This window comes from Netta rufina (genome assembly GCF_964035555.1).
Source record: "Netta rufina genome assembly, chromosome: 2".
In the NCBI taxonomy this organism is placed as follows: Eukaryota; Metazoa; Chordata; class Aves; order Anseriformes; family Anatidae; genus Netta; species Netta rufina.
Window position 1 is genome coordinate 57,966,233 of NC_140124.1, and position 23,653 is coordinate 57,989,885.

A 23,653-nucleotide genomic window follows, 5' to 3' on the forward strand; every position below is an offset into this window, starting at 1 on the left:
GTATAAACAGTGCTTTAAGAGTTAGAATTTTTCTTTGTCTCTCATATGTTGTGTACAAGTTTATGAGTACAGAACAGACTGGAAATATTTCAGGACTCTTTTGAGTACTAAAATTCAAGGCCAGCAAGATTGCTAGTATTCTAAGTGCGGAAGTTGCAATAAAAATGTGTTTCTAGAAGAATGACATATTAAAATAAGCTAGATATTTTTTTCACTCTTTAACCCATTCCTGAAGGAACTGAAGATGTCTTGGGCTTTTGCCAGTCGTCACGGGATATTAAAAACAATCTTACACAAATTGTAAAACAAATATGGTTTGACCCAAATGGCCATGTGTGTCAGAATGTCATATGCTGAAGCTACCACTCACAAGGCTTGACTCAGGCCCTTTGGCAAAACTCTTACCGAAATCAGGATCTGGATTTCACTACATATATGGTGGACTTACAGTTACGTGTAAAGGTTTGCCTGTTTCTGCAGCAGATTATTTTGTATTTGCCAGTAGAAGGGAGAGAAAGGTTATCTAAGCAAAACAATTCAAATAAAAAAAAAGTTCAATCAGTGTGATATTCCTCTTGCTCTTTACATTTTTGGACTTTTCATGAAATTGTGCATTAATTCTGTGAGGATGGTAGGACTGTCAACATCCAGTGCTCTTAATATTGGATCAAAATCAGATCAAATACAACCTGCATCCAGTTTAAATTCATACTGTTGATTCAAAGAGAGTTAAAGTATCTTGAATGGTTTTACTGGAAATGTTAATCTTTGGTCAAGTATCCCCTGCTTGCGCCACTCTAGGTTTGTTCTACATCATCATATGGCCAACATAAAGCCTCAAGAGAAGCACAGAGCTAACATAAACCCCATATTGCATGCTCTGGCTACTTTGACAAAGTGCCTTTTCAGTCCCAGTACTGCTGGGTGATCCATCATACACTAGCCCAGCATTTATGATCATAAAACCAGTGGCTGAGTTATAAACCTGCATCATAAGAAAAGGAGCTCCAAAACATCACTCAGAGAACCAACTGCACTCATATAATCTTGGCAGTCTTGCAACCAGCATCCAAACCCTACCACTGGTGCCTGTATAGAAACTTTCTCTCCCCAAACCACCACCCCCTGGCCTTCGAGCCCCTGTTTGTGTCTTCTGATTGTGTGTTGGCAACATCTGAAGAGACAGGCTTCATGACAACTTATTCAAGTGCAGTATTTTTGAAAGGTTGTAGGTTATCTGAGGTGCAGAGAGTATAAGTTATACATGTGTAAATACTGTAATTCTGTTTATCAGATGTGACACATTAACTACTATTTGTTAAGCGATCTGGCAACAGAGTGCTGAACACCTCTGCTTACACACATCAATTAATTCACCAGTGAAATGCAGCTATATTCAGAGTGATAAAGTGGCCACCCAAAACATTAACGATATTTGTAAAGGCTGAGGGAAAGAAACAAAGAAACAAAGAGTGAAGCTGCGGGGAGTTGAGTTGGTTTGTATCCTCATACTGGGCTCCTACTTCAAGGCAATCTGCTCTTCCATAACTAGGATTATAGGAGTTGAAATTCACTGTGTCATTTAACAGATAATACTTCCTTAAATATATGGATAGTTGCAGCAGCCAACTTTTATAGCCATCTCACTGCCCATTCCTTGAGGCTCTCTATATACTCACTAGTAAATAACAAAATCTAAAGAAGCAGCTAGTTCAAACAAACTGCCACAGTTAAGAAATGCCATAAATAGGTCTTAGGGAAAGTCCAGAGGGGTTAAAGTACTTTATCTACAAATGTATTGACAGAACTTGCCACTCAGCTTGAAGTATGTGAACTACTTCTTAAACCAGTTTACTCTGTGGCTTATGACCTCCAACAATCTGTACTGCTTGCCTGAACTGTCTATCACTTTGTACTGGTTGACAAGTAAAATGTTCTTATTCTTCTAACATCAGTATTAGAAGAAAGACGGTCAACTTCCCCAACTCTACCAGATAAACAGAAGATTTGGGAAAAGAACTTTCCCCGCCCCCCCCCCCCCCCCCCAGATTTCCTTTGCCAGTCATTGGCAATCGTTCTGAAGAGTGTCAACCAATGTCAGGAGTGGCATGGGGTCACTACATTCCAAACAAGTCATTTGGATGCTGCTGACATGTTTCTGATGACAGCAGAGTTTACCACATAGGTTCAAGCTGTCCAGCATCACCTGGTTTCCAGGACCTCATCTATTTTGTTTAACAGTACAGATGTTGCTGAAGAATGCACCAGATTGAAAGTAGAGCAAGGAATATGAAAAGAACCTGGTCCATTAACCATAAATCAGCAGTAAGTTCCCCATCTGAGGAGAACTTGTTTTTATTTCCTGCAGTGGCCTACTTCTCCTCCTGGACTGTGTAGAGGTTCAGGCACCATCAGTAACTAGTCTAGATCTCCCCCAAAGTACTTACCAGTTGTCATCATTGCACACTGCAATATTCAACACTTTGGCTTAGCAGAACCTGATGTTATGCTTCTGTGAGTATGTAAAAACATACAGAAACATCACAGAAGGACCCTCTCAACCACTGTAAGATACCACGTGGTCTTTAACCTGCCTGAATGGTCTTTAACCTCACCGAATAATTCTCAGTGAGTGTTCTTTTTTTTGAGCCCTGCTGCAAGCACCAAAACATCAAATGTATCTCTTATCACTTAGTAAGAAACTTCATTTTTTTTTTAAGTCCTCTTGTCTAAAGCACAACTAAACAGAGCAATGGAAGAACAGCTTTAATTCACAGTAACTTGTGCTGAACAGTATTTGAATAGCCTGTGAAATGAAGGAGATCATCAATATTGCATGACACATGAAAAATTGCCAAAGGTATCATGGTGCTCCTAGAGTTTTCTTATAATGCAAGTGGTTACTCTGCAAATAGAACAGCCTGCTAGGTATATGAGGGGGAAAATCAGAATGAATTAATATAAGCAAATGGATCATCTTCTCTTAGTCTTTAGGATTTTATTTTGATGGTGAAATCCTACAGAATTAAGGCAACACTTCTCTACTGAATTTACTCAAGGGTAATCAAGAACACAAAGATACCAGCTTGCAGTTACTTCTACAGTTTTAATTTCTCCATTCCAGACTTTTTCAAGTTAGCAGACAAAATAAATTAAATATGTCATTCAACTGTAAAAACAAAACAAAATAATAATAAAAAAACTTGTCTTCTATTTATACGGACTGTGACAGAGAACTTTAAGGAAGAACCACCCTTCTGAAATAATACATTGCCTGAAACAGATTTGTGGAATAACTACTAGTGACTGATTGATTTAATAAAATGGCTATGATTTTCTCAATATTATTAATTTCAGGTATTCACATCCATCAGTGAAAAGGGAGGATGGAAGAATGGCTATCACCACAATTCAGCAATAGTTTGTAGTCCTCCTTCTCTCCTTTCCCCATAAAAAACATAAAGTTGAAGGAGCCTAGGAATTTCTGTGCCAGAGAAGCCGACGTATTTTCAATAACAAAGACTTCAGAACAGCAGATGTGTAGAAACTGCAGCCCAAGTACATGCAGTTGAACATCTCCACATCAGCCAAAGGAAATACTCTGCTGGAAAAGAAATGTCAGCCCACAAACTCAGCCATATTTTATGCCCTGAGGAGAAGAGACCCTTGACACCTCATCAGGGCCACATCCTTACTCTGGGGTTATTGTATCCTGCAGCAGTGCAAAAAGACCTTGAATTGAGAGAAAATTACATTGGTTGTCTTTGTCAAGAGAAGTCTTCCAAGCAGTACTGACTGCTTCCAAAATGCTGGCTTTCAGCCTCCAGCACAGCTGCTACATCCCTCTTTTAATATGGACAGCTTGTGTGCCACCTCAGCAGGTAACTCTGGCAGACAGAGAACAGTGGGACCACAGCCACATCCTGAGTCCTCCTTTGAGCATCAACTCCTGTCATCCATGCTCTCTGCAAACTCCCACAAATCCCATGCACGGTGTGGCACACATACAGCAGCATTCCTCTTCACACCTGCCCGCATCTAGGCCTGCGTCCTAAGCACTTTACTTTCTGCCAGCTCTCTGATCCTCCATGTCAGTTCCAGCTCCTCGGCTTGACCTGGGGCCCCTCAGCCAGATATGTCTGATGCTTGGAGCAAGAAAGACGTTATGGCTTGGTGGATGCCTCCTGACAGGGCCTTCCACTAAAGTGAGTTCTGTTAGAAGGCATTTTTCTCAGATGAGTTTTGAGGTGTCAAACCTTCCCCCAACAAAGGCTCACCTGTTGCATAACCTGATGTGATATCTAATTTCTTGACCATCCTCCTCAAAGTAGGAGTATTCAGTGACATTTCTTCCGTCTTCTTTACTAAAATTTTCATTCTTATGCAGTTTGACCTAATTGTCCCTAAACTACTTTGCAATTTGCATTTTATTTTGAATAGATCTATTTAATCTATTTATTTTCTTTTACTCTTTCCTGCAGTGAAAATATTGGTCTGACAGGGAACATCAGTAAATCACACCCTTTATGTCAGGCTCCTTTAATTTTAGAGAGATTCCTCATTCTTTCCTGTCTGTTTCTGTTTTGGGTGTAATTTAAAAACAGCAGGCAGCAATTGAACTCTGAGATCTCATTAACACCCACTAAGCCCTTCCAACAAGGAGCAGCAGACTAGAGAGCATTTCTTCAAGGTGATGAGCAAATGTGCCAAAGCTGACTTTAATTTATATTACTGCTAATGTTTTTCAATCACATAGATTCTTTTTATTTGCATGCTATATTTACTCTATTTTATATGATGTCTCATCTCAGTGTAAGAGTACTACAAGAATTTACCAGCAGCCTTTCACACTACCCAAATTTATTTTTCAATTCTCAGTTAGGCTTACCTTCAATAATTAACTTCATAAACTACATTCACAAAGTACAATCCATCCTGAAAGTTTTACTATTTAAGCCTTTTGTGTTAAGATATGAAGTCATGAAATAGTCACGAAACCATTTAGCCAAGAAAGGGTTTGGAAAAAACAAAAACAAAAAAACAAACAAACAAACAAACAAACAAAAAAAAACACCAAAACCTTCCATTGCTAGAGTAATTGCCATGTTTTAAGATAAGTTTCAGCTCAACTGAACAAATTTCAGCTCAACTACTTACCTCTCCTTGCCAGATCGGGTTAACTGTATTACAAATGATCTTCGATCTTTTCTCCTGTCCATGATGAGGAAGCGCTGGAAAGATGCTATGTTTTCCAGGCTGGATGGAAATCTTCAAGTAAGGATCTGGATTGAAGAACATTCCTTTCTTCAGACCAAAAGCCTGAAAATCTGAAAGAAGGTTAACAAGATAAATAAATTTATTATTTTTCATATTGCAGGTAGCTCTCTGGGAGAAACAGATAGGAAGCCAGTGAGGAATTCAAATAATACGGTGGGAATATAAAAAATTCATTACATTTCTTATGAGGTAACATAAAACCAAATTATAATAATTCTGTGATTTAGGATTTAAAAATTACTATCTAATGAAATTGAAGATTTTACAACCTGATTGTGAAGACTAATGTGGCTTCTAAATTGGTGTTTATGGAACTAAACAGAAGAGATCTACTGATTTTTCTAAGGAGTTAAGCACTTGCTCAGCCTGATTCCAGTGACAGGACAACTCGAGAAGAGATCCATCCATTCATTTTACCACATAGACATGGCACTTTGTACACAATATATGCCAGCTCTCCTAGGTATCATTTTTCTATTTCTATGAAACTTAGCTTTTAGATTACTTTCTTCTCTGTGAGAAGTCATTTTACATTTTTTCTACTTTAAAACTCCTCCTTCTGTGCATAGGTTAACTTTACCTCAGCTAACTTAGGAGATTGATATACGTAACCTCCAAGTTTTGAGCAGGACTTTCTAGCTGCAGAATTCCCAGGGAGTGCTGTACACGTTGTGCAGAGAAAATCCCAGCCCTCTGATCATCTTTGTTGTCCTCCTCTGGACCACTCTAACAGGTCTGTGTCCTTCTTGTGCTGGGAACCCCAGAACTGGATGCAGCACTTCAAGTGGGGCCTCACGAGGGCAGAGGAGAGGGGGACAATCACCTCCCTTGACCCTCTGCTCACTGCTTTGCTGATGTAGCCCAGGATGCAGTTGGCCCTATTGGCTGCAAGTGCACACTGCTGCCCCATGTCGAGCTTTTGTTTTTGCTCATGTCTCTTTGCATGGAGGTTCTCTTCCTCTGTTTAAAGCTTAATTTCACATAGGGCTAAAAGCACTGGCTACTTTCTCTCCCTTACTTTATTGAAGAGGTACAAAACATTAGTTAAGATGGTTTCCCAAATCGTTCAGATGTATTCTTAAACATTCAATTTACATGTATGTTTTCTTTTAGGCAGGTTTTTAAAACAGTAATTTAAAATATCAGTGCTTAAACTCTCTCCTAATTGATAAAATAAAACAAAACAAACAAACTAATTATTCTAGCACGTTATGGGAGATCATGTAAAACACTCCAGGCAGATTATTTTGGATGAATCTGAAGATCTTACACTTTCCACATCAACATCAGCATATTTTCAGAAAACAGCTATACCAAAACCAGGGAAAATATTCACTGAGTTGTATTTTGCTTCCTTCACCTATGGTAATAGCCAACACAATAAAATGTGTGAACTAAAAAGCAACTGTTTTCATTTTGGTTGATTTTGATTATATATTCCAGCACACAATTCATGTAGCAGACATTCAAAAGAGATTGGACAGATGGTCCTGAAACAGATTGTATTTTAAGAATCTTATTCTTGTAATGTTCTCTAACAAATAACAAAAAATAGGGGATGTCAGTACTAATATCCCATTTGAAAGTACTTTGCTGACACTATGTACTGCCAAGGTCCTAGCAATGCTTTTACACAAAGCAAAAGATCTGGTTCAAACTGATAACATGGATTTCTTTTCCAAGTGTGCAATCTCTATGTTACTGGTAGGTATCTAATCTATCAGCCCTGCTGAAATCCTTCATGGCAAACTGTTTTGCTTTGGAAGTTGTACTGTTAAAAGTGCATTCCAGAAATAGAAGCCAAGATTGCAAAAGCACTATGAGTGACAAGACCCAGCAGTATAATCGTGTCAGGCTGATAACACATGAGAGTAGAGAAAGACCTCTGAGATCTTATTTTCTTCTTCTCTGGTATTTCCTCAAAAGATTCTGAAACTGAAATATTTATTGCTGTATGTGTTTCTGATTTTTTTTTTTTTCCTTCAAAGAGTAACCATACCATTTTTTTGCTACCACTGTGCAAAGAAATAGTCTATTGCTAGAAAATAGCTAGCATTCAATTATATATACATCTATATTATACACTATAAAGAACATACATATTATGATAATCTACCAATCTCTGTCCAGTGGTGGGAATTAATCACTCACAAAGGTGAAAGTACTCCTAACATTAATTAATTATCTAATTTTTGTATTTGGATGAGAAAAATGATTAAGCCAAGCTCACAAGAAATTTTATCTTTTTGTGTCATTTTCTTAAATTGCACGATACAGCAAATTTTGTTAAAATGTCACTTAGAAACATGTATTTAATGTCCAATGCACATAGGGTCACAGAACTAGCTTTTTCAACTACAGAAATTGCAGTTATACTTACATATCTCACCACAAATTCTTGGCACCGTGAAAAACAGAGCATCAAAAATACAAAAGTTCAGAATAAAGCTGCATTGGTATCTGCATATAACTATAAGAAGTCAATCTAATCTGAAGTGGAAACCATGGATGCTGTAACCTTCTGTAACCAAAAGGCTCAGGTACTTTCTTACCACTGCTGTATAACACCCCATTAGAAGAATACCATCTGTTCCACTCCCCCAAATGAAAATATTTCTCTCTTATCTGTACTGTCTTCAGAAAAAGGTTCTGAAAATGCTCAGTACTTGGGGTTAACTGAATTTAAATCTTTGATAAAACTAATGAATTCCAGAAGGCTTAGATTCATCTTGCTGTACACTGCAGTTTTACAGTGTATTATTTCTTGCAGACATATCAGGAAATGCTACCAACGTAACTCACCCTGCTTTTCAGAAGTGTATTTTCACTCAGTCTATTAAAAAAAACGATTAATGCACTGTATGTCAGCTTCTCATTTACTCATAAATCACACTTTTGTGTGAAAGAGGTTATACACCTATCAGCTTGATAATGTCAGGCCATCTCTTGTGAAAGATGACAGAAGAAAGAAATCCAGGTGAACAGGAAGAAACTGCTGGCTAACTCACTACTACAGACTTTCAGTAATTGTAAGTATTTGCATCCTAAGCCAGTAATCGCAAGTACATGCATCCTAAACCAGCTAGGTTCACTTCACTGTATACAAATAGCTTACACCAACTGTTGTCTGCTGCTGCCCCCCAAAAAATTATGATTTTTTTCCAACTTCAGGGCTTATTTTCCATATATGCCAATCTCAGGGTGTCTGGATGAGACCTTAGGAAGCTTTTGCATGCATGTGGCTTCTGTCCTTAAGGTGGGCTGTAGACCTCCGTCTTTCCCTGTCTTGTAAAGAATCACTCTGTGAATCCATTTTCCATGCAGCATCCCAGTCTTCATGGCAATGATAACTGGTTAGTGATGGAGACTGCATCTTTGTGGCAGTCTGGAAGTTGGTGTGTGTTTAGTGGTAAAAACATGGAGCCAGGTGAGGATACTAATTGATTCACAGCTTGAACCTATTTGTGTTTGCCAAGTTTGATTTTGCCTCAGTACAAGTGACTAAGCTTTCAAATGGTCAGGGGAGAGGTATGATTTGGGTATGAGAGTCACATTTTGTCATGCACGGCAAGGAGATTCTCCGATGGTAATGATCAGCAAAACCATTGTGAAGATGGTAGTTCAGTTCCCTACAAATGTAGTGAAGTACTGGATCAGACTCACGCTACAGAAAAGGGTGGTGAATCAAAGTGAGAACCAGAATATAGAACAGCCTGATTTCTAAACGAATTATGGTTAGTCTGGCCATCAGTCTGTTGCTAGATAAGATAACGAAGGTAGAAAGTGTTCTCCCCAAGAGATGAGAAGCTTTTGTCAACAGCTGTGGAAGTTCTGTGTAGTTTATAAATATATCCCTAGAAGACTGAGTCCATCTAGTCTCTTGATCGTGTATATTTTATTTTACTGCAGTAGACACAGTCTACAAACCAGAAGTTCAAGACCAACAAGCAACAGAGCCATTCGTTTTAAAAAGCTGATATTAACTTTCTAATACAGTTGGCAAATTCCTTCCATCAAAAGACAACAAGTATTGAATGTCTTTTATGTTTCCAAGAACCATCCAATTGATTGCAACTGCTGTCTTGCAGCTAGCTATATAACACATGAGAGAGATCATTAAGCCTCAGCAATTCTACGGTCAACACACCAAATTCACATTTTTCTTCTTTAGTGTACTAGCCATGTGTGCTCAAACTCAGGAAATGTTATGCATTGCTCACGAGTCCCCTGACTCTCTCAGAATATGAAGACATTTCAAGTTAGGCCAAACTTTTTCAGAATAGATCTAAAAGCCAACCTAATGAAGTTCTGCAAGGCTGCCAGGACACTGGAAATAACAAAGGGTCACTGACAAGACCACTGTCACAAAATCACTGAATCCCAGAATGGTTGAGGTTGGAAGGGAGCTCTGGAGGTCGTCTGGTCCAAGCTCCTGCTCAAGGAGGAACACCTACAGCAGGTTGCCCAGGGCCATGTCCAAATGGCTTTTGAAGATCCCCAAGGAAGGAGATTTTACCACCTCTCTAGGCAAGCTATTCCAGTGCTGTGTCACATTCACAGTATGGAAGTGCTTCCTGATGTTTAGATGGAACTTCTTGTGTTCCAGCATGGGTTCATTGCTTCTTGTCTTGTCACTGAGCACCACTGAGAAGAGCCTGTCTCTGTCCTCTTTGCACCCTCCTTTCAGGTATTTATAGACACTGATGAGATCCCCTGAGCCTTCTCTTCTGCAGGCTGAACAATCCCAGACATCAGTTTAGACTGTGATTTAGTTTGATGAACACCCAAATGGAGTGTATTCTCTCCATAATCTGCTCATTAATGGCAGAAAATAAAATTATTGTCATCTTTCCAAGATCCTCATAGCTCATCTATCAAGGCACAATAAACTATCTTCATGATCCATCACTATGAGAAAAAGAGCTACTAATTAGGTTGTCAATGGATAGATCAAACATTTCCCTTGTGTTTTCCTTTGTAAATTCCCAAAGAGCTTTCAGTTCAGATTCTGATGCTGAGTAACTGGACTTGACCAGGACTGGTATCTGGGTTGACTATCAACGGGGTAAGGTAGTTGCCAGGGTACTAGTACATCAGTGTTTCTTTTGTAGCATGCTTGGTGTAGAGCTTGAACAGAACAATTATCACTTAGCTTGGAGGGCAGAAGTTCATATGCTGAGCTGAGCTACATAGTGGTGGCTTCAAAAGAAGGACAAATGAAACTCTGCTTGCTCAGGATTCAACAGGAGACACCTAGGCACCGCCTCTCAGCTACATGCTTTTAAAGCAATAGGAATTATTTTAGCTACCAGTAGCATAATAATGTTTCAACAGTAACAGCACAGAAATTTTGCACTGACTTGGAAATGCCAATTTGATTCATGCAGCAGTACACGATACTTGAATCTAAAGTAAAGAGGAGTAAAGTAAAGTAAAGAGGAGAAAATAATTTTTCTAGCTGGATGTGCCACAAGGGAATGCTGAAAGGAATTCTCATTTCTATAAGGAAGAGGCAGCAGAGGCGTAAAGAAGAAAATATGTCTATTAATAAATGAAAAGGTGTGAAGAATTTAAATATTCAAAAATGGCTGAAAGACAGGCTGCTTTTTAAATTGCCTTCATCAAGAAAGAAAACACAGAAAAAATTTGAAGAACTATTGTGAATAGCCTAACGGTGAGAGTTTCATCACTGTAAGCTGTTAACGACTGGAGCAAAATACCAGTTATTTTGCTCAGAACCAGAGTACGCACCAGTCTAGGATAGAACTGAACCAATTTGACACAAAACTCCATACCATGGAGTAAGATGATTTGTGTTACATAGGATAATGGAGTAATTAATTTCAAAGACTTTAAATCTGTTAGTCTAGAGCACTGTAGTACTTTGTAGCCACTGGTGTTTTGGAGGAAGTAGAAAAGTCACCTCACCTTAACACAAGCTCTGAAAGGTAAAAAACAAACAGCAACAACAACAAAAAGGTGAGTGGTTAGAAACTTGGGTTTATAAACAACACATCAGGGCAAAATAGCTTGAGTTGGTGAGGGCAGAAGGTGAGGTAGGTTTATAGCAATATTTAATAAACTAAATTTGGTGGCTAGATTTTTTGTTATAAAACCAGTCTCTAGGACTTCCAGAAATGGTTAGAAGATAAAGAATGTTCTATATCTGCATTTTGACCAAGGATTTAATGGTGACTACAATTTTCAAAATGACCTTTAGTGGACATAATATTATTTTCGGTCGTGATTTTGACTCCATAAACTGAAAATTGATCTTACCTGAATGCCTGATCTGAAAGCTACACAAGGAATAATAATAATAAAGATCCTGAATGTCTCACAAACATTCATGAAACATTAATTCCTGAATGTCTGTGAAATATTTAGACCTTCTGGTCATTTGTTCCATGAGAGTACTTGGTAAATAAGAAGTGTGTAAACACGTGACAGATGTGAAATATTAAAGTTTGAAAAAAGATTGTTAATGCAATATATAGCTAGGAGGAATGTCATGCAAACCTCGTGATAACACTTTCTAAATATGCCAGCCAAAAGAATGGTTTCCAGGGCTTTTGGCAAATGTGTTACATTGCTGCTAAACCATGAACTTCCAGTGAAGTAGCTGGAACATCTTGGGAAGCTTAGCACGTTTCTTCTTTCTGTACTTCATGTGAGGGAGCTTTGACACTTTCAGCTGCCTTATCAGAAGTGTGATGCTCTCTGGTAACAGCAGCAAATTCGTACTGGAAACTAAATGCAAAGTAGCTGAATAGTTTTCCTTGAAGATTGTATCTAACTAAATTAGGCTTATGATATTTCTCTTCGTGTTTTAATAATTAAAGCTATGATAATACAGTCATCATAAAAGATTAAGAAGCATAATCATGGGAAATTATCTTATTTGAGATCAGTATTGCTAATGAACCTATTAAGCTGAACTAACCTTTCACAGGAACAACTTCCAGTCTCTAAAGAAGGAAATACTTGGAAAACAAACTACCTACTGCTCTTTCTAATCTGGAGAAGATAGTGATCTCATTTTGCTCTAAAGCATCGGTTTATACTTTTTTGTTTGACATTTTTATCCAATCCAGATACCTTTCCGCAGGCAACATTTCCAGTGAAACTAGTTGGGTTTTGCCCAAGAAAATATTCAATAAAACTACAGAAAGAATAAAATACTTTGCCACTAACTTTTAGAAATAAATTGTTTCTGCACAGTTCATTTCAAAGTAGTGTCTCACTGGATTGTCTAGGCAGTAGAGCAAACAAGATAAATCAGCTGAAATGGAATGATCTTGTTCAGCATTTCTTGGGATTTTGCCTACTTTGAGATTTTTCTCTCCCATTCCATTAATATTTTTCTTTAAAAAAATAGTATTACAAATTGTATAGCTCTCCTTGCATTCTTTAGATGATAACCTGTTCAGGGTAGGCTGGCTCTGTTGGTGCAATAACTAACACAACGGTCCCCAGCCGAAGACTAATGGCCTTTCATTCTGTTGCAATTTTAAAAAAATAAATAATAAAATAAATAGAATTTGAAACCTAAATGTTATATAATGACACTGAAACACCTAAGTACCAGTCTCTAAGAAGTCTGCATGAGCTGAGAGGACTCCTGACAATAGACAGGTTATTGCTGCAATAGTAGTGCAGAGAAGAATCCCAATTCCTTCCTATCTGTCAGAAAGGCCTGGATTGATTTGCATTTTATTAGCTAGCATAGCAGATATAGGAGTGGCAACAATTTTACTTTGACATAGACAACATTTGTTTTCTATTGATTAAGTAAGAAACCAGTAAATAAATCTTTGTGATGTGTTAACTTGTGACTGAAATACCTCAAGTCCAGGCTATCAGAAAGACAGACTGAACTACAGCTACTCTGATACCAAAGATTTTTGACATAATAACTGTGAGCTCAAGGCTTTAACAAAAACCTAGCTGTGATGATGCTGTTAATATAGATGTGATACATACATAAATGGATGTTAACCACTAGAATAAGAAATGCCAAAAGTATCACATGGTATGGTCTTTGTAAACTTTGAATCAATCTGTACATTGGATGATCTAGGGCCCGCTGAGACATCATTTAGCTGTCTCACAAATTATCACTCTTGATATCTCTTGGTCTACTAGGCCAAAGAATCTCTGAGAATGGAAAAGTGTATTTAAATCTGGGCAAGACTATACTTAAGAACATATTAAGTCTACTTCTTTATTTCTTTCCAGCTGAACCTGTAGTTTTCTTTAACAAATGAATGTCACTGCATGGGTGCCTATTGTTCAACCTAATAAAACGTAAATTATGTGTTAAATGGGTCCTAATTAATGTCAGTCTAACCTGCCATATAGCACATACAACCCCTTAAGAACCACACTGGGCACCTAATACGGAAAAGCACTGACATGCATGCCTAACATTAAGGAGAATCAGAAGTCCTAGCTGACTTCAGCACAACTTAGAACAAGGCTTGAAATAAATCATATGGCCAAAACAATCATGTAACATGCTGCTTGCCTGAATGTAGGACTTTAGGTGGAAAGGCCTGCACTTGTAAAAATTCTTAACTAGGGTAAATGGAGTATAATAAAACCACTCTTTTTTTTTTTTTTTTTTTTTTTTTTCTGTGCTATTTTCTCATGGAATTTCTGAGTCAAGTCCAGCATCTTCCTTTTTGTACTGAGGAGGAACTAAAAATACAGAAACGAACTAACAAGCATAAAGCCCCCCAAATGAGAACCTTGCTCACAACCACTCTCTTTTGACAAATCAAACTTTTCTACAGAGGCGATTTGCAGATTGTTGTTATTAAAGCCAGATGAAATGATCCATAGCTTTTAAAATCTGCAATGACATGTGAAATCATGAAGCTGAACATCCTCCATAAAATTCAGGAGTGAAAGCAGTGTCCTGGCTTAAGAAGTCTCAGTGTTACTGCTGAGCAATACAGATAAGCTTGCGAGTGTGGCATGTGGATCTGCCTCAGGTCCAGACCAAGACTGTGGAAGATGCTCTCTAAGAAACAAAGGGCTGCCACACATTGACCTCCATAAGTAAAGCACGTGCCACTGAACTTGCTTTCCTTGGCCTACATATATAGCACCACATTTAATCAGAAAAAAACAAAACAAAACAAAACAACAACAAAAAAAAAACCAACAACAACACAAAAAAAACACAAACACCCAAAAAACCCCTCTACCTGAACAAGACACTTTAGCACTTAACTCTCCTTGAAGGAAGAGGGTGCGGCAATAATCGTAGGACAGATATTAGTTCTCTATATTACGGTCACTTCTAGAGTAACAGGTAAAAATGCATAGAGTTGTAGAATTGTTGAATGGTTTGGGTTGGAAAGGACCTTAAAGATCATCCAGTTCCACCACTCCTGTCATGCGCAGGGATGCCACCCATTAGATTGGGTTGCCCAAAGCCCCATCCAGCCTGGACTTGAACACCTCCAGGAATGGGGCATCCACAGCTTCTCTGGGCAACCTGTGCCAGTGCCTCACCATATATGCATAAATACATACACATAGATATACATACACAGCCTTGTACATGAAGGGTTTTAATAATTTCAGTCTCCTGCTCTCTGGGCTTAAAACTTTCACACAAATGGTAACTTACCTGACAATGAAAAACTTATCAGTCTCCGACTTCCCTGTCCCTGGATTGAATCTTCATTGGTGATGCTTTTAAAAATCTGCTGGAAGAAGAATAAAGGTGAGAAGAAGGAGTCTCCTGTATCTCTTGAACAGACAAACTGCTGAGTAACTGTTCTTTTTACAACATAACCAACTAAGAGTCAAATAGACAACCATTAATCAAAACAATGTTTTCATTCAGGTAATGATTTACCCACTAGTCAGCTAACTCAGACCTTCCTGGATGCATTTGATTAAAACAGAATGATGCAGCAATATTACTGTAATTTTAATATAGCGGTTCCTCACACAGAAAGGGACTATTTATTAAATGAGATAAAAGTAATGCATAAGGATGGGGATATGGCTCTCACCTCTACTAATGTCTGTCTTTATAACATATTAAAAGAGTAGAAAATCTTTTTCCAGGAAGTTTATTGCACATTTCTCTGAGCTTACTGCTATCCTGTGCAAACAACTGTGAATTATGATACCGGTAAGTACTGAGGGTGAATCTGAAAAAAAAATAAGTACATCAACAGGTGACCTTTTGTACTCACTTGTCTGTACCTTGTTTTTTGACAAGGATCATGTCCACAGCTTGAGTTTTAATGTCAAGCTTTAGCTCAGCAAGTTCATTGGTGGGCTGATGTTGGGCAAGTTAGGACCCAGGTTGCCTCCTGGTTGTGATCAGAACTGGGAAGCAAAAGCCCCTCATGCGAGTGTCTGGGGCATAAATAAGAACCTGCATCAACTGGGGGAAAGCAGCTTCCACTGCTGTTTCCCTGAACAGAGCAGAAGAGATGCTACCATGAGACAGGCTTCAGCAGGGCGATGGTGCTACTATGACTACCTCCCACTGACTCTGGAGCCAAACCAAGTGCTGCTCTGCTCCTAGGAAGTCACAGCTCCTCACCAGTCTTGTTGTTTGGCTTTCAGGCAAAAAAGAAAAAGAGCATTTATGCAGTTAAGTTCCAGTTTCTGCCAGGAGACAGTAACTGAAGTCCCACTCAACTGTGACTCATTGCTCAGTATATTAAATATTGTGTATTCAAGCTTAACTTAGAAAACAAGCTCTTCTTTGTCCCCACAGAGTTCAAACCAGAGCAAGGGAGCATTGCAGCCCCCTAGCAGGGATTAAGCAACAGGCACAGCTGGCAGGTCAACACACAAGTGACACATGGATTGTAAATACAAGGGGTGAAATTTAGACACCATTGAAAAATGGGCTGTGGTGTACTTGACCTTTTGTCATAATCAGTTTGTTTCTCGTAGACTATTTAAATGGGATAAGGAGTACTGAATAGAGTGACACTACAAGTGAATTTAAGTAGAAACACCCCAGCTGGATCACAGCTAACTAGTTGTAATTACAGCTTTGGACTTCTCAGGTATGCAGGTTTCAATCTATTTATTAAAGCTGCCGCTGGTAGGAAAGGTACACATTTATATCAGTATTATACATGACACTGAGAATTTTGTGACAAGAACTCAGTAACCTTTATCAGCTGAAGTTGTGAAACAATGGCAGAAACAATGACATTTCTTTGTCAAGATGTATTTTTCATACGACTTCGTTGACTGGCATTTATTATACATTTTCCTTTCAGGCTTACTACTTACAGTCTTCTCATGATTTTGTCTGGGACAGTGGCTGGGCCAACTGCCCTAGATACTTGCATATTTGCAAAATGTGCACTTTTTTCCAGCCCTTAAACATTTCCCCAGGATTCTTAAATCTGCCACAAATCAGCATGGACAGTTTAATGATCTATGTTTTGAACAGACAGGGATGGAACTGATGGTGTCCTGCAAATACCAGTGTGTTCAAAACTGAAAAATATGTTGCTATTAAGGGTCCATAACTACATTATGGAAATTGAATCAGGACAGTAATGCTTGAGTAATGCATGGGCAAACGTAATGCATAGGCAAAAGCATGACCAGCATGGCCAAAGCTGCAGTGCCAAAGCATGGCATTACATAAGGAGGACAGTAATGCAACCAGCCCTATAAGTGAAACAAGCTGTACTGAGGGAAAAGAATAAATTAGATTTGCTTCTACAGGATCCATCTATTTTGTGGATCAGGTGCTCCTCACACTGCACATCTAAGTGCTCACCCCTCAGGCAATCACAGGGCCTTCAGTAATGCTCCCTCAATTTCCCCTTGCCTCATGTTTTCTCATGGAAATCAAGGCACAAGAAGGTTGGAATAGGATTAAAGAATGGGGCATATCCAGTGTGTGCTCTGGGGCCCAATAATGTGCTGGCATCAGGTTGGGGCACACATCTGTACCTGGGACCTGGAAGTGCTCCTGCTTTTTTACTCTACAGACACGTCATTTCTGTGTATGAGAGTAATGTAATGTTTTAAAATTACCTGTCTGACAATAAACATTCCCTCTGGCTTTCCATGGAAAACAGTTCTCATGATTTGATGATTTGAAATGTTGACATAATTCTCCTAATCCTGGTTTTCCTGATCCCAATTCAGTCAGTTTTGACTGAAAGGTCTCAAAAAAATCAAAAAAATAGTCAAGTTTTGCTACAGTAGTGAAAAAGAAAAGCTTAAGCTTTTAATTATGAAGAAAAAGAACCAAGTCAGACAGCACAAACATTTTAAAAACTCACCACTGTAAACAACTCTTCCCATATGTGGTGGGTTGACCTGAGCCACCTGCCAGATGCCCATTCTCTTGCTCCCCCTCCTGAGCAGGGCAGGGGGAGATGATAAGACAGAAAACCCCATAAAGCAAGATCAAGACAGACAGATCACTTACTGATTACCATTCTAGGCAAGAAAGACTCACCTTGGCGAAAATAAATTTATTTTATTCCCAATTGAATAGAGCTCGATGGAGAGAAACAAACACAAAAAACAGAACACCTTTGCCCCACCCCACCTGCTTCCCAGGCTCACCCCCCTGGACTCCTACCTCCCCCCAGTTCCCCCAGCAGTGCAGGGGTCTGGGGAGTGGGGCTGCGGTTACCCCCAGCTCCTCTGTGCCGCCCCTTCCTCCTCACACCCTGGGTTCTCCAGGGGCTGCAGGGCAAGCTCTGCTGGGTGCCTGGAGCACCTCCTGCCCTGGCTGCTTGCAGGGCTGCTTCTCGCACTCCTTTCCTCACTGCCGGGCAGCGTTTGGCCCTTGCTGAGCTCCGCTCTCCCTGAGGAGCCCACCCATAGCTGAGGGGCTCATCCAGGCCCTGTGGTGGGGCCAAGGGGGACCAGCATGGGGCAGCCCCAGCCTTGCCTCATACAGCAGCCTGGAAGGCCCTACTAACAAAACCTGGCCACACACATCCCATACACCCTACTATATTGTGCGTTTGGTGGGGAGTCTTTGCCTCTAGGCTTCATTTTAGCCAGCTCAGTAACTTTTTAAATTGCAGAAAACATTGTGCAGCCCCTGAAGCCCCTAAAAATGGCCGTTTCCTTCTGGCCAAATCCTGCATCCTGAAGTGGCAATACAAAAGTAAGGCAAAATACCAGCGCTGCTGCCTATAACTGAATTATGAACTATGTAGATTATCCCAGCGTAGCTCTGAGATGCACTGCTATGGTCATTTTGATAATGCCTAGCACTTAACCTTAGTGATTTTAAAGATGTTACAACATTTCTTTGAAGCTTAGCCAACAAAGGGAACGCACAGCACTAAGGCTGCATGGGACGGAGGCGCAATGCAAATTAGACTTCAGTGTACAAAGCTTCAAACTAAGATCCTAGCTGTAGCACTTCCTAAATCCTCTCAACCCCTGTTCTGTACAGCTCCACTATCCCAAATTGGTGTCTCTTTTCTCCAGTGGCCCAGTGAAATGGCTTGGCTCCGAGGCCTCCACTCGGCCAACAGGTATGCTGCACCTTTCCACCTGAGAGGCTGGTCCCAGCAGCTGGGCACGTGCCCAAGCAGGTTCAAGAGCAGATGCAAATCCTTTCTCAAAAATAAATAATTATGCAAGGACATACCCAAGGAAGGATATTACAACACTTGGGAAAGTGGTTTTACTTGAATATTGATGTAGGGAGTTGCGACGAGCAGTGGGGGCAGAAGAAAAGTTATGTCAACAGCACGGCATGATTTAGCTTGCTGTGTAAAGAAAGGTGAGCATGAAGGAGTTCTGCCTCAACTTTTTGACCAGACAAGGTCATTACGTTTGTCTCACTGTCTAACTAAAGGTAAGTTTCCAGGACCAAGCCAAAATCTCAGGAAACAATGCGAAAAGTCTTCCAATTTAAGTCCAATATTTTGAGAAGAAAAAAAGCTATTGGCTTCTGTTTGGACTCGCTATTTTCTGACGTAGTATCAGATTCTCCTCAGTAGTGAGAAAAGGCTAAGAGTGCTCTGCACAGGATAGGGTAAAGCTGGGTATGTGCTCACTAACGATCACTGGCAACCGCACAGAGTGGGATTTATAAAGCGCTGATGCCCGGGATGAAAAAGTGCATGGGTCATACTCCTCCTTCTTGCCATTTATCATGAAAGAAACCCAGACTAATTTTAGTAGCTCCAATATAATTACACTAGGAGTGTTGTCACTGTAAGTAAACTTTGAATTTAGTCATCAGGAAGTAAAAAATAAACTCTGCTCAACTGCCACTGAAAACACAGTTAGCTGACAGAACAACATTCATCTTATCACTTGACATCTTACAGACTGAAGACCTTGGCATGAAAGGAACAAATGTAATTTTCCCTTTATAACTGTGGTGCTCTTTTATGCCCTTGAAGGGCTCAGTCTGAATTACTTTAATATTTTTGTTTGTTTATAATGTAACGTTTGCACATTGTACAGCAAAACCTAATTATTTTTAAAGTCCTGATGCGAAACAGGATTAATATGCTTTTATTACATGCTTCTACCATATGTAGTCATGAAAAGATGGGACCTGAGCTGCAACTTGAAGCCTAGCTGTAGCTCTCAGCAGAGCGTTGTCATTTCCATGGGCAGGAGTGTGTGCACTCAAGCACTTAAAGAAGCATCAGTACTTCTTTCACAATATTCTCCAGTAAACACACCCTGAAAAAAACTTCTGGCCTAGCACGGTTTCCCAACCACCGAAGCACAGGCAAAAGGCAACCACCAGGGCAGTCACAGCTCTCTGCAAAGTGTGGGGAGGTATTTGAGGCCAGATCAAAGCCTCTCAGGACATGCTGAACCCAGAGAAAGGTCCACATTTGGAAATGCTTTTCATTTTCTTGGTAGAGAGAAAAAAGACAGAAGGAGATGACTGAAAACTAAAAATAATACAGTGTTTTCCTGGCATCGCTTTTCCTTGTGAGTAGTTCCTGCAAATGCTGGAGGGAATTCATGTGACCCTGAATGAGAAAGGAAGCAGGCTTCACACTGGCAAAAGGAGCCCTTGAAACTCCCTTTCTTAATATGTGTTATGAAAAAAAAAAAAAAAAACACAACACAACAACAACAAAAAATACCAAATTTGAGAAAACCCACAGTATGACAGTCCATCACCTCTTACTGAGGCAAGATTCCAAGTGCATCACTCTAACTTTGTCTAGCCAGAAGCTCAGAACAAGGACTCTGACAGCTAATTAAAAATATATCCTAAAATACTTTGCTCTTCACTGGTCTATCTGGATATATGGAGGAGTACCAAAGACAACAGTCTTGCTCCTAAAAATAAAGTGGCTCCAGGGTACACCTCAGGTGCATCTGTTCAGCCTTCCTGTTATACCTAGGCAAATACTTTTAGAAAGTATGCAATGTGAATAGAGGTCTGGAAGAAGCTGTAAACAAGCTTGCCTGCTGCTGCAGTAGAAAATATGCTTTCCAGCAGTGGAGTGACCTGTAATAATGCAACATGCTGGTAAAGTGTGCTCTGCACCACTTTCTAAGCTACTTCTAGCATGTTTGTATGTTGCGCAGCCCAACTTAATTATGTTAAAGGTCTTGCTGTTATGGAACAGAATATGATTTTATTACCTGATTTTACCACATCTAGACATACACAGGTAGCAAGTTCAAACACAAATTCCTTTTCCAACACACAGCACAGAAAAAACAGCTGTGTCTTATTATTTAGTAACACACTTTACTCTCTAGAAGGGCATTTTTGACCCCTGTGGCCCCTTGTCTGTGACACAGACAAGGGAATTCAACAAAGCCAAGCAAATTTTCTTTTCACATAAACAGAAGAAACGTCTGATTTAAGAAATCGTACTCTTCACTAAGATCCAAGGCATTTGGGTACCAGCAGCTTCAACTGCAAAACAATGGTAACATTCAATGGTCAAAACTGATATTATCTCACATAGACCAGTATTTCTTACATTTAAAACAGAGGAAACTGCAGTGACACTAATGTAGACTAAATGCTTGGGTACTGAAAGTTTTCATAGCTCAACCTGGACCATACTACCTATTAGCAAGAGCTTCTTTTATTAAAAAAAAAAATAATATATATATATATATATATATATATATAAAATAAGAATAAACACTTCTAAGAACACATCAAAGTATTCAGAGGGGCTCACACTTCCCAGCAGCACTACTCAACCTGCATGGAAGACAGAAGCGTACAATGAAAGAAACCTAGAAACTACAAAAGCAAATCAGCAAAGTATATTCTGTTTGTATACACCAGTCCTGAGGACAAAAAGCAGCAGATGTGTGCCTTGCAAATAAAAGAGAAGCTGGTGACCTGTGCTTGATTTAAATAACAAGTGAAAAATAGCCTAAACTCAGTCCCAAACTGTGTAGCAGCAAAAGGAAAAAAAAAAAAGAAATAGTGCTAGATGTGTCAGAGCTAAAGACATGGTGTTGCAGAGCAGGGGGAAAGACGAGACTGGTCAGTAACTGCCTGCCCTACGCTTGCTTCAAGCTCCAGTTCTGTGTTCTCTGCGTCTCAGGAACACCAAATTTGCCTGCAGATTTAAAATAAAATAAGCAAAGTTATTGGCCTGAATTCAATGGTCAGAAGGAAAAGAAGAAGGTGATGCTTCGCTCTGCCTCCTTCCATCTGTTTGCATTTTTCAGTTCATCTGAGACATAAGATAGGTCCAAAATTCCCTAGACTGAGGCAGGAGCAGAGTACCAGCCTCCACTCTGCTCTGCTTTGCTGATGTCAGTTTAAATCAGCTTTGAGCTACTGTTTTAACAAACCAGCATGTACATGGCACAGGTGTCAAGAAGAGTTTCTCAAAAAATTATTATGCCCTAAACAAGCTCTGTTTGCTGTTATTGTTTCCCCCTTGATTTCACTGAACTCTTAATACTAGGACAACTTCCTAAGTGTGAAGTGTCTTTCCACAGTACAAGAACATAAGGCATTGTCCCAAGTTCACGCTTCAGATTGTGCCATCTGCTTCAGAGAGGGAATGGTTCTCAGTTGATCTGGGTGGATACTCCCATTTCCTCCCAGTTTTGACTTTAAAAAGGCATAGCTGGGGAAGAAAACTTGACTAAATATCCACAGGCTGCAGAAGTGCTTCTTTTCTCTCCACGACCTGACTTCTACCACCTCTTGGAAACACAGGGTAGGCTGGGATGCACGGGGTGGGCTGTGAAAGGAGCAAACGGAGATCCAAGCTCCAGGACTGTCTCTGACAGAATTATGGCTCTAATCCCAGGCTACACTTTGAAAATCCAGCCCTAATTAGTGGCAGTACTTCAGCTACAACCCTCACTCTGTTAACAGAATTATCCAGCTCTTGAATGCAATATATTCCACTTATCCTGTTAGCTCGTTAAGCCACTGTGCTGGCACTGCAGTATTTTCCTATCAGGTGATTGCAAATCGCATGCAGCCAGTTTCTCCATTAGCAGAGCCTAACTCCCTGCCGGATTCTCTGCAGCTGACTTGGGTCCCTGAAGGACTGTGACCACACACGTGCCACAGTCTTCCCCCTCTGTTGTGGTCAGTGCTGTTCTAGCCCTGTAATACAGTGCTTTCTCACTGCTGTTCCCTGATTAAGGGGAGAATTTGCCTTTACCGCCACGTCACAATTGCCCTCTGAATGCAGAAGGCTCCTGTTGCCTCCTCTTGCAGCAGTGCTTCTATCATTATTTTTTCTCCAGGAGACAGAAGTTTTTCACTCCCAAAAGCTTCCCTCCTAGAAACCCTTGCAGAAATTAGCAAGCAAATAAACATATTTTTTTTCCACTCAAAGTGTAATGAACTCTTTCAGCAGATTCTAGATCGTGATGCCCAACTAGTATTATAGAACAAAATCGCTGCTTAGTACTATCAGTATGGTCCTCTAGAAGGCAACTACTAATAGGTTTATGACAAGCGTACATTCAGTGACAGCATGCACTAAGTACACCAGGTCTCCACGTTGGCACGAAGATATTTGCTGTTTCCCAACCTACCCTATGTGGGCAGAACGCTGGTTTAGAATAATGACAAGACAGAAGAGGGATGTTATGAGCAACCACTTTCAATTAAAACAAAAGCAAGGACTGAGGCAACAAATCAGCATCTCCCCCAGAGTCCAACATCTTTTTCTTCCAAAATGTTATTAGATTCAGCTTTTTCATTGTTTCAACAGTTCTGCCTAATAAACTTCAGCTATCCTTTGGTAGCAGAGGAGAAGCTTTGATTAGAGATTTTGATCTTCCTATGCTCTTTGGAAATTTCATTTAAATAAATTCTTAGATTTTCAGATACTTAAACAGTTGTGCCCGCATTTGTGATAGTGTTTAATTTGTGCTTTATGGGTTGAATGCTGGGTTACATCTAACAGACGGTCATTTT

The 23,653-nt window shown here is 39.8% G+C and overlaps 1 protein-coding gene across 1 annotated transcript in view; it reads right to left on the minus strand.

Annotated features, from left to right (window-relative positions):
* Positions 1 to 23,653, minus strand: part of HECW1 (HECT, C2 and WW domain containing E3 ubiquitin protein ligase 1) — a gene marked incomplete at both ends in the record, with an annotated part of 187,478 nt that overhangs the window by 88,326 nt on the left and 75,499 nt on the right. Inside the window, 2 exons of the mRNA XM_084281623.1 lie at positions 5,158 to 5,327; positions 14,918 to 14,996. Of these exons, the coding sequence (XP_084137749.1) occupies positions 5,158 to 5,327; positions 14,918 to 14,996 (249 nt within the window). The remainder of the gene's footprint in view (positions 1 to 5,157; positions 5,328 to 14,917; positions 14,997 to 23,653) is intronic.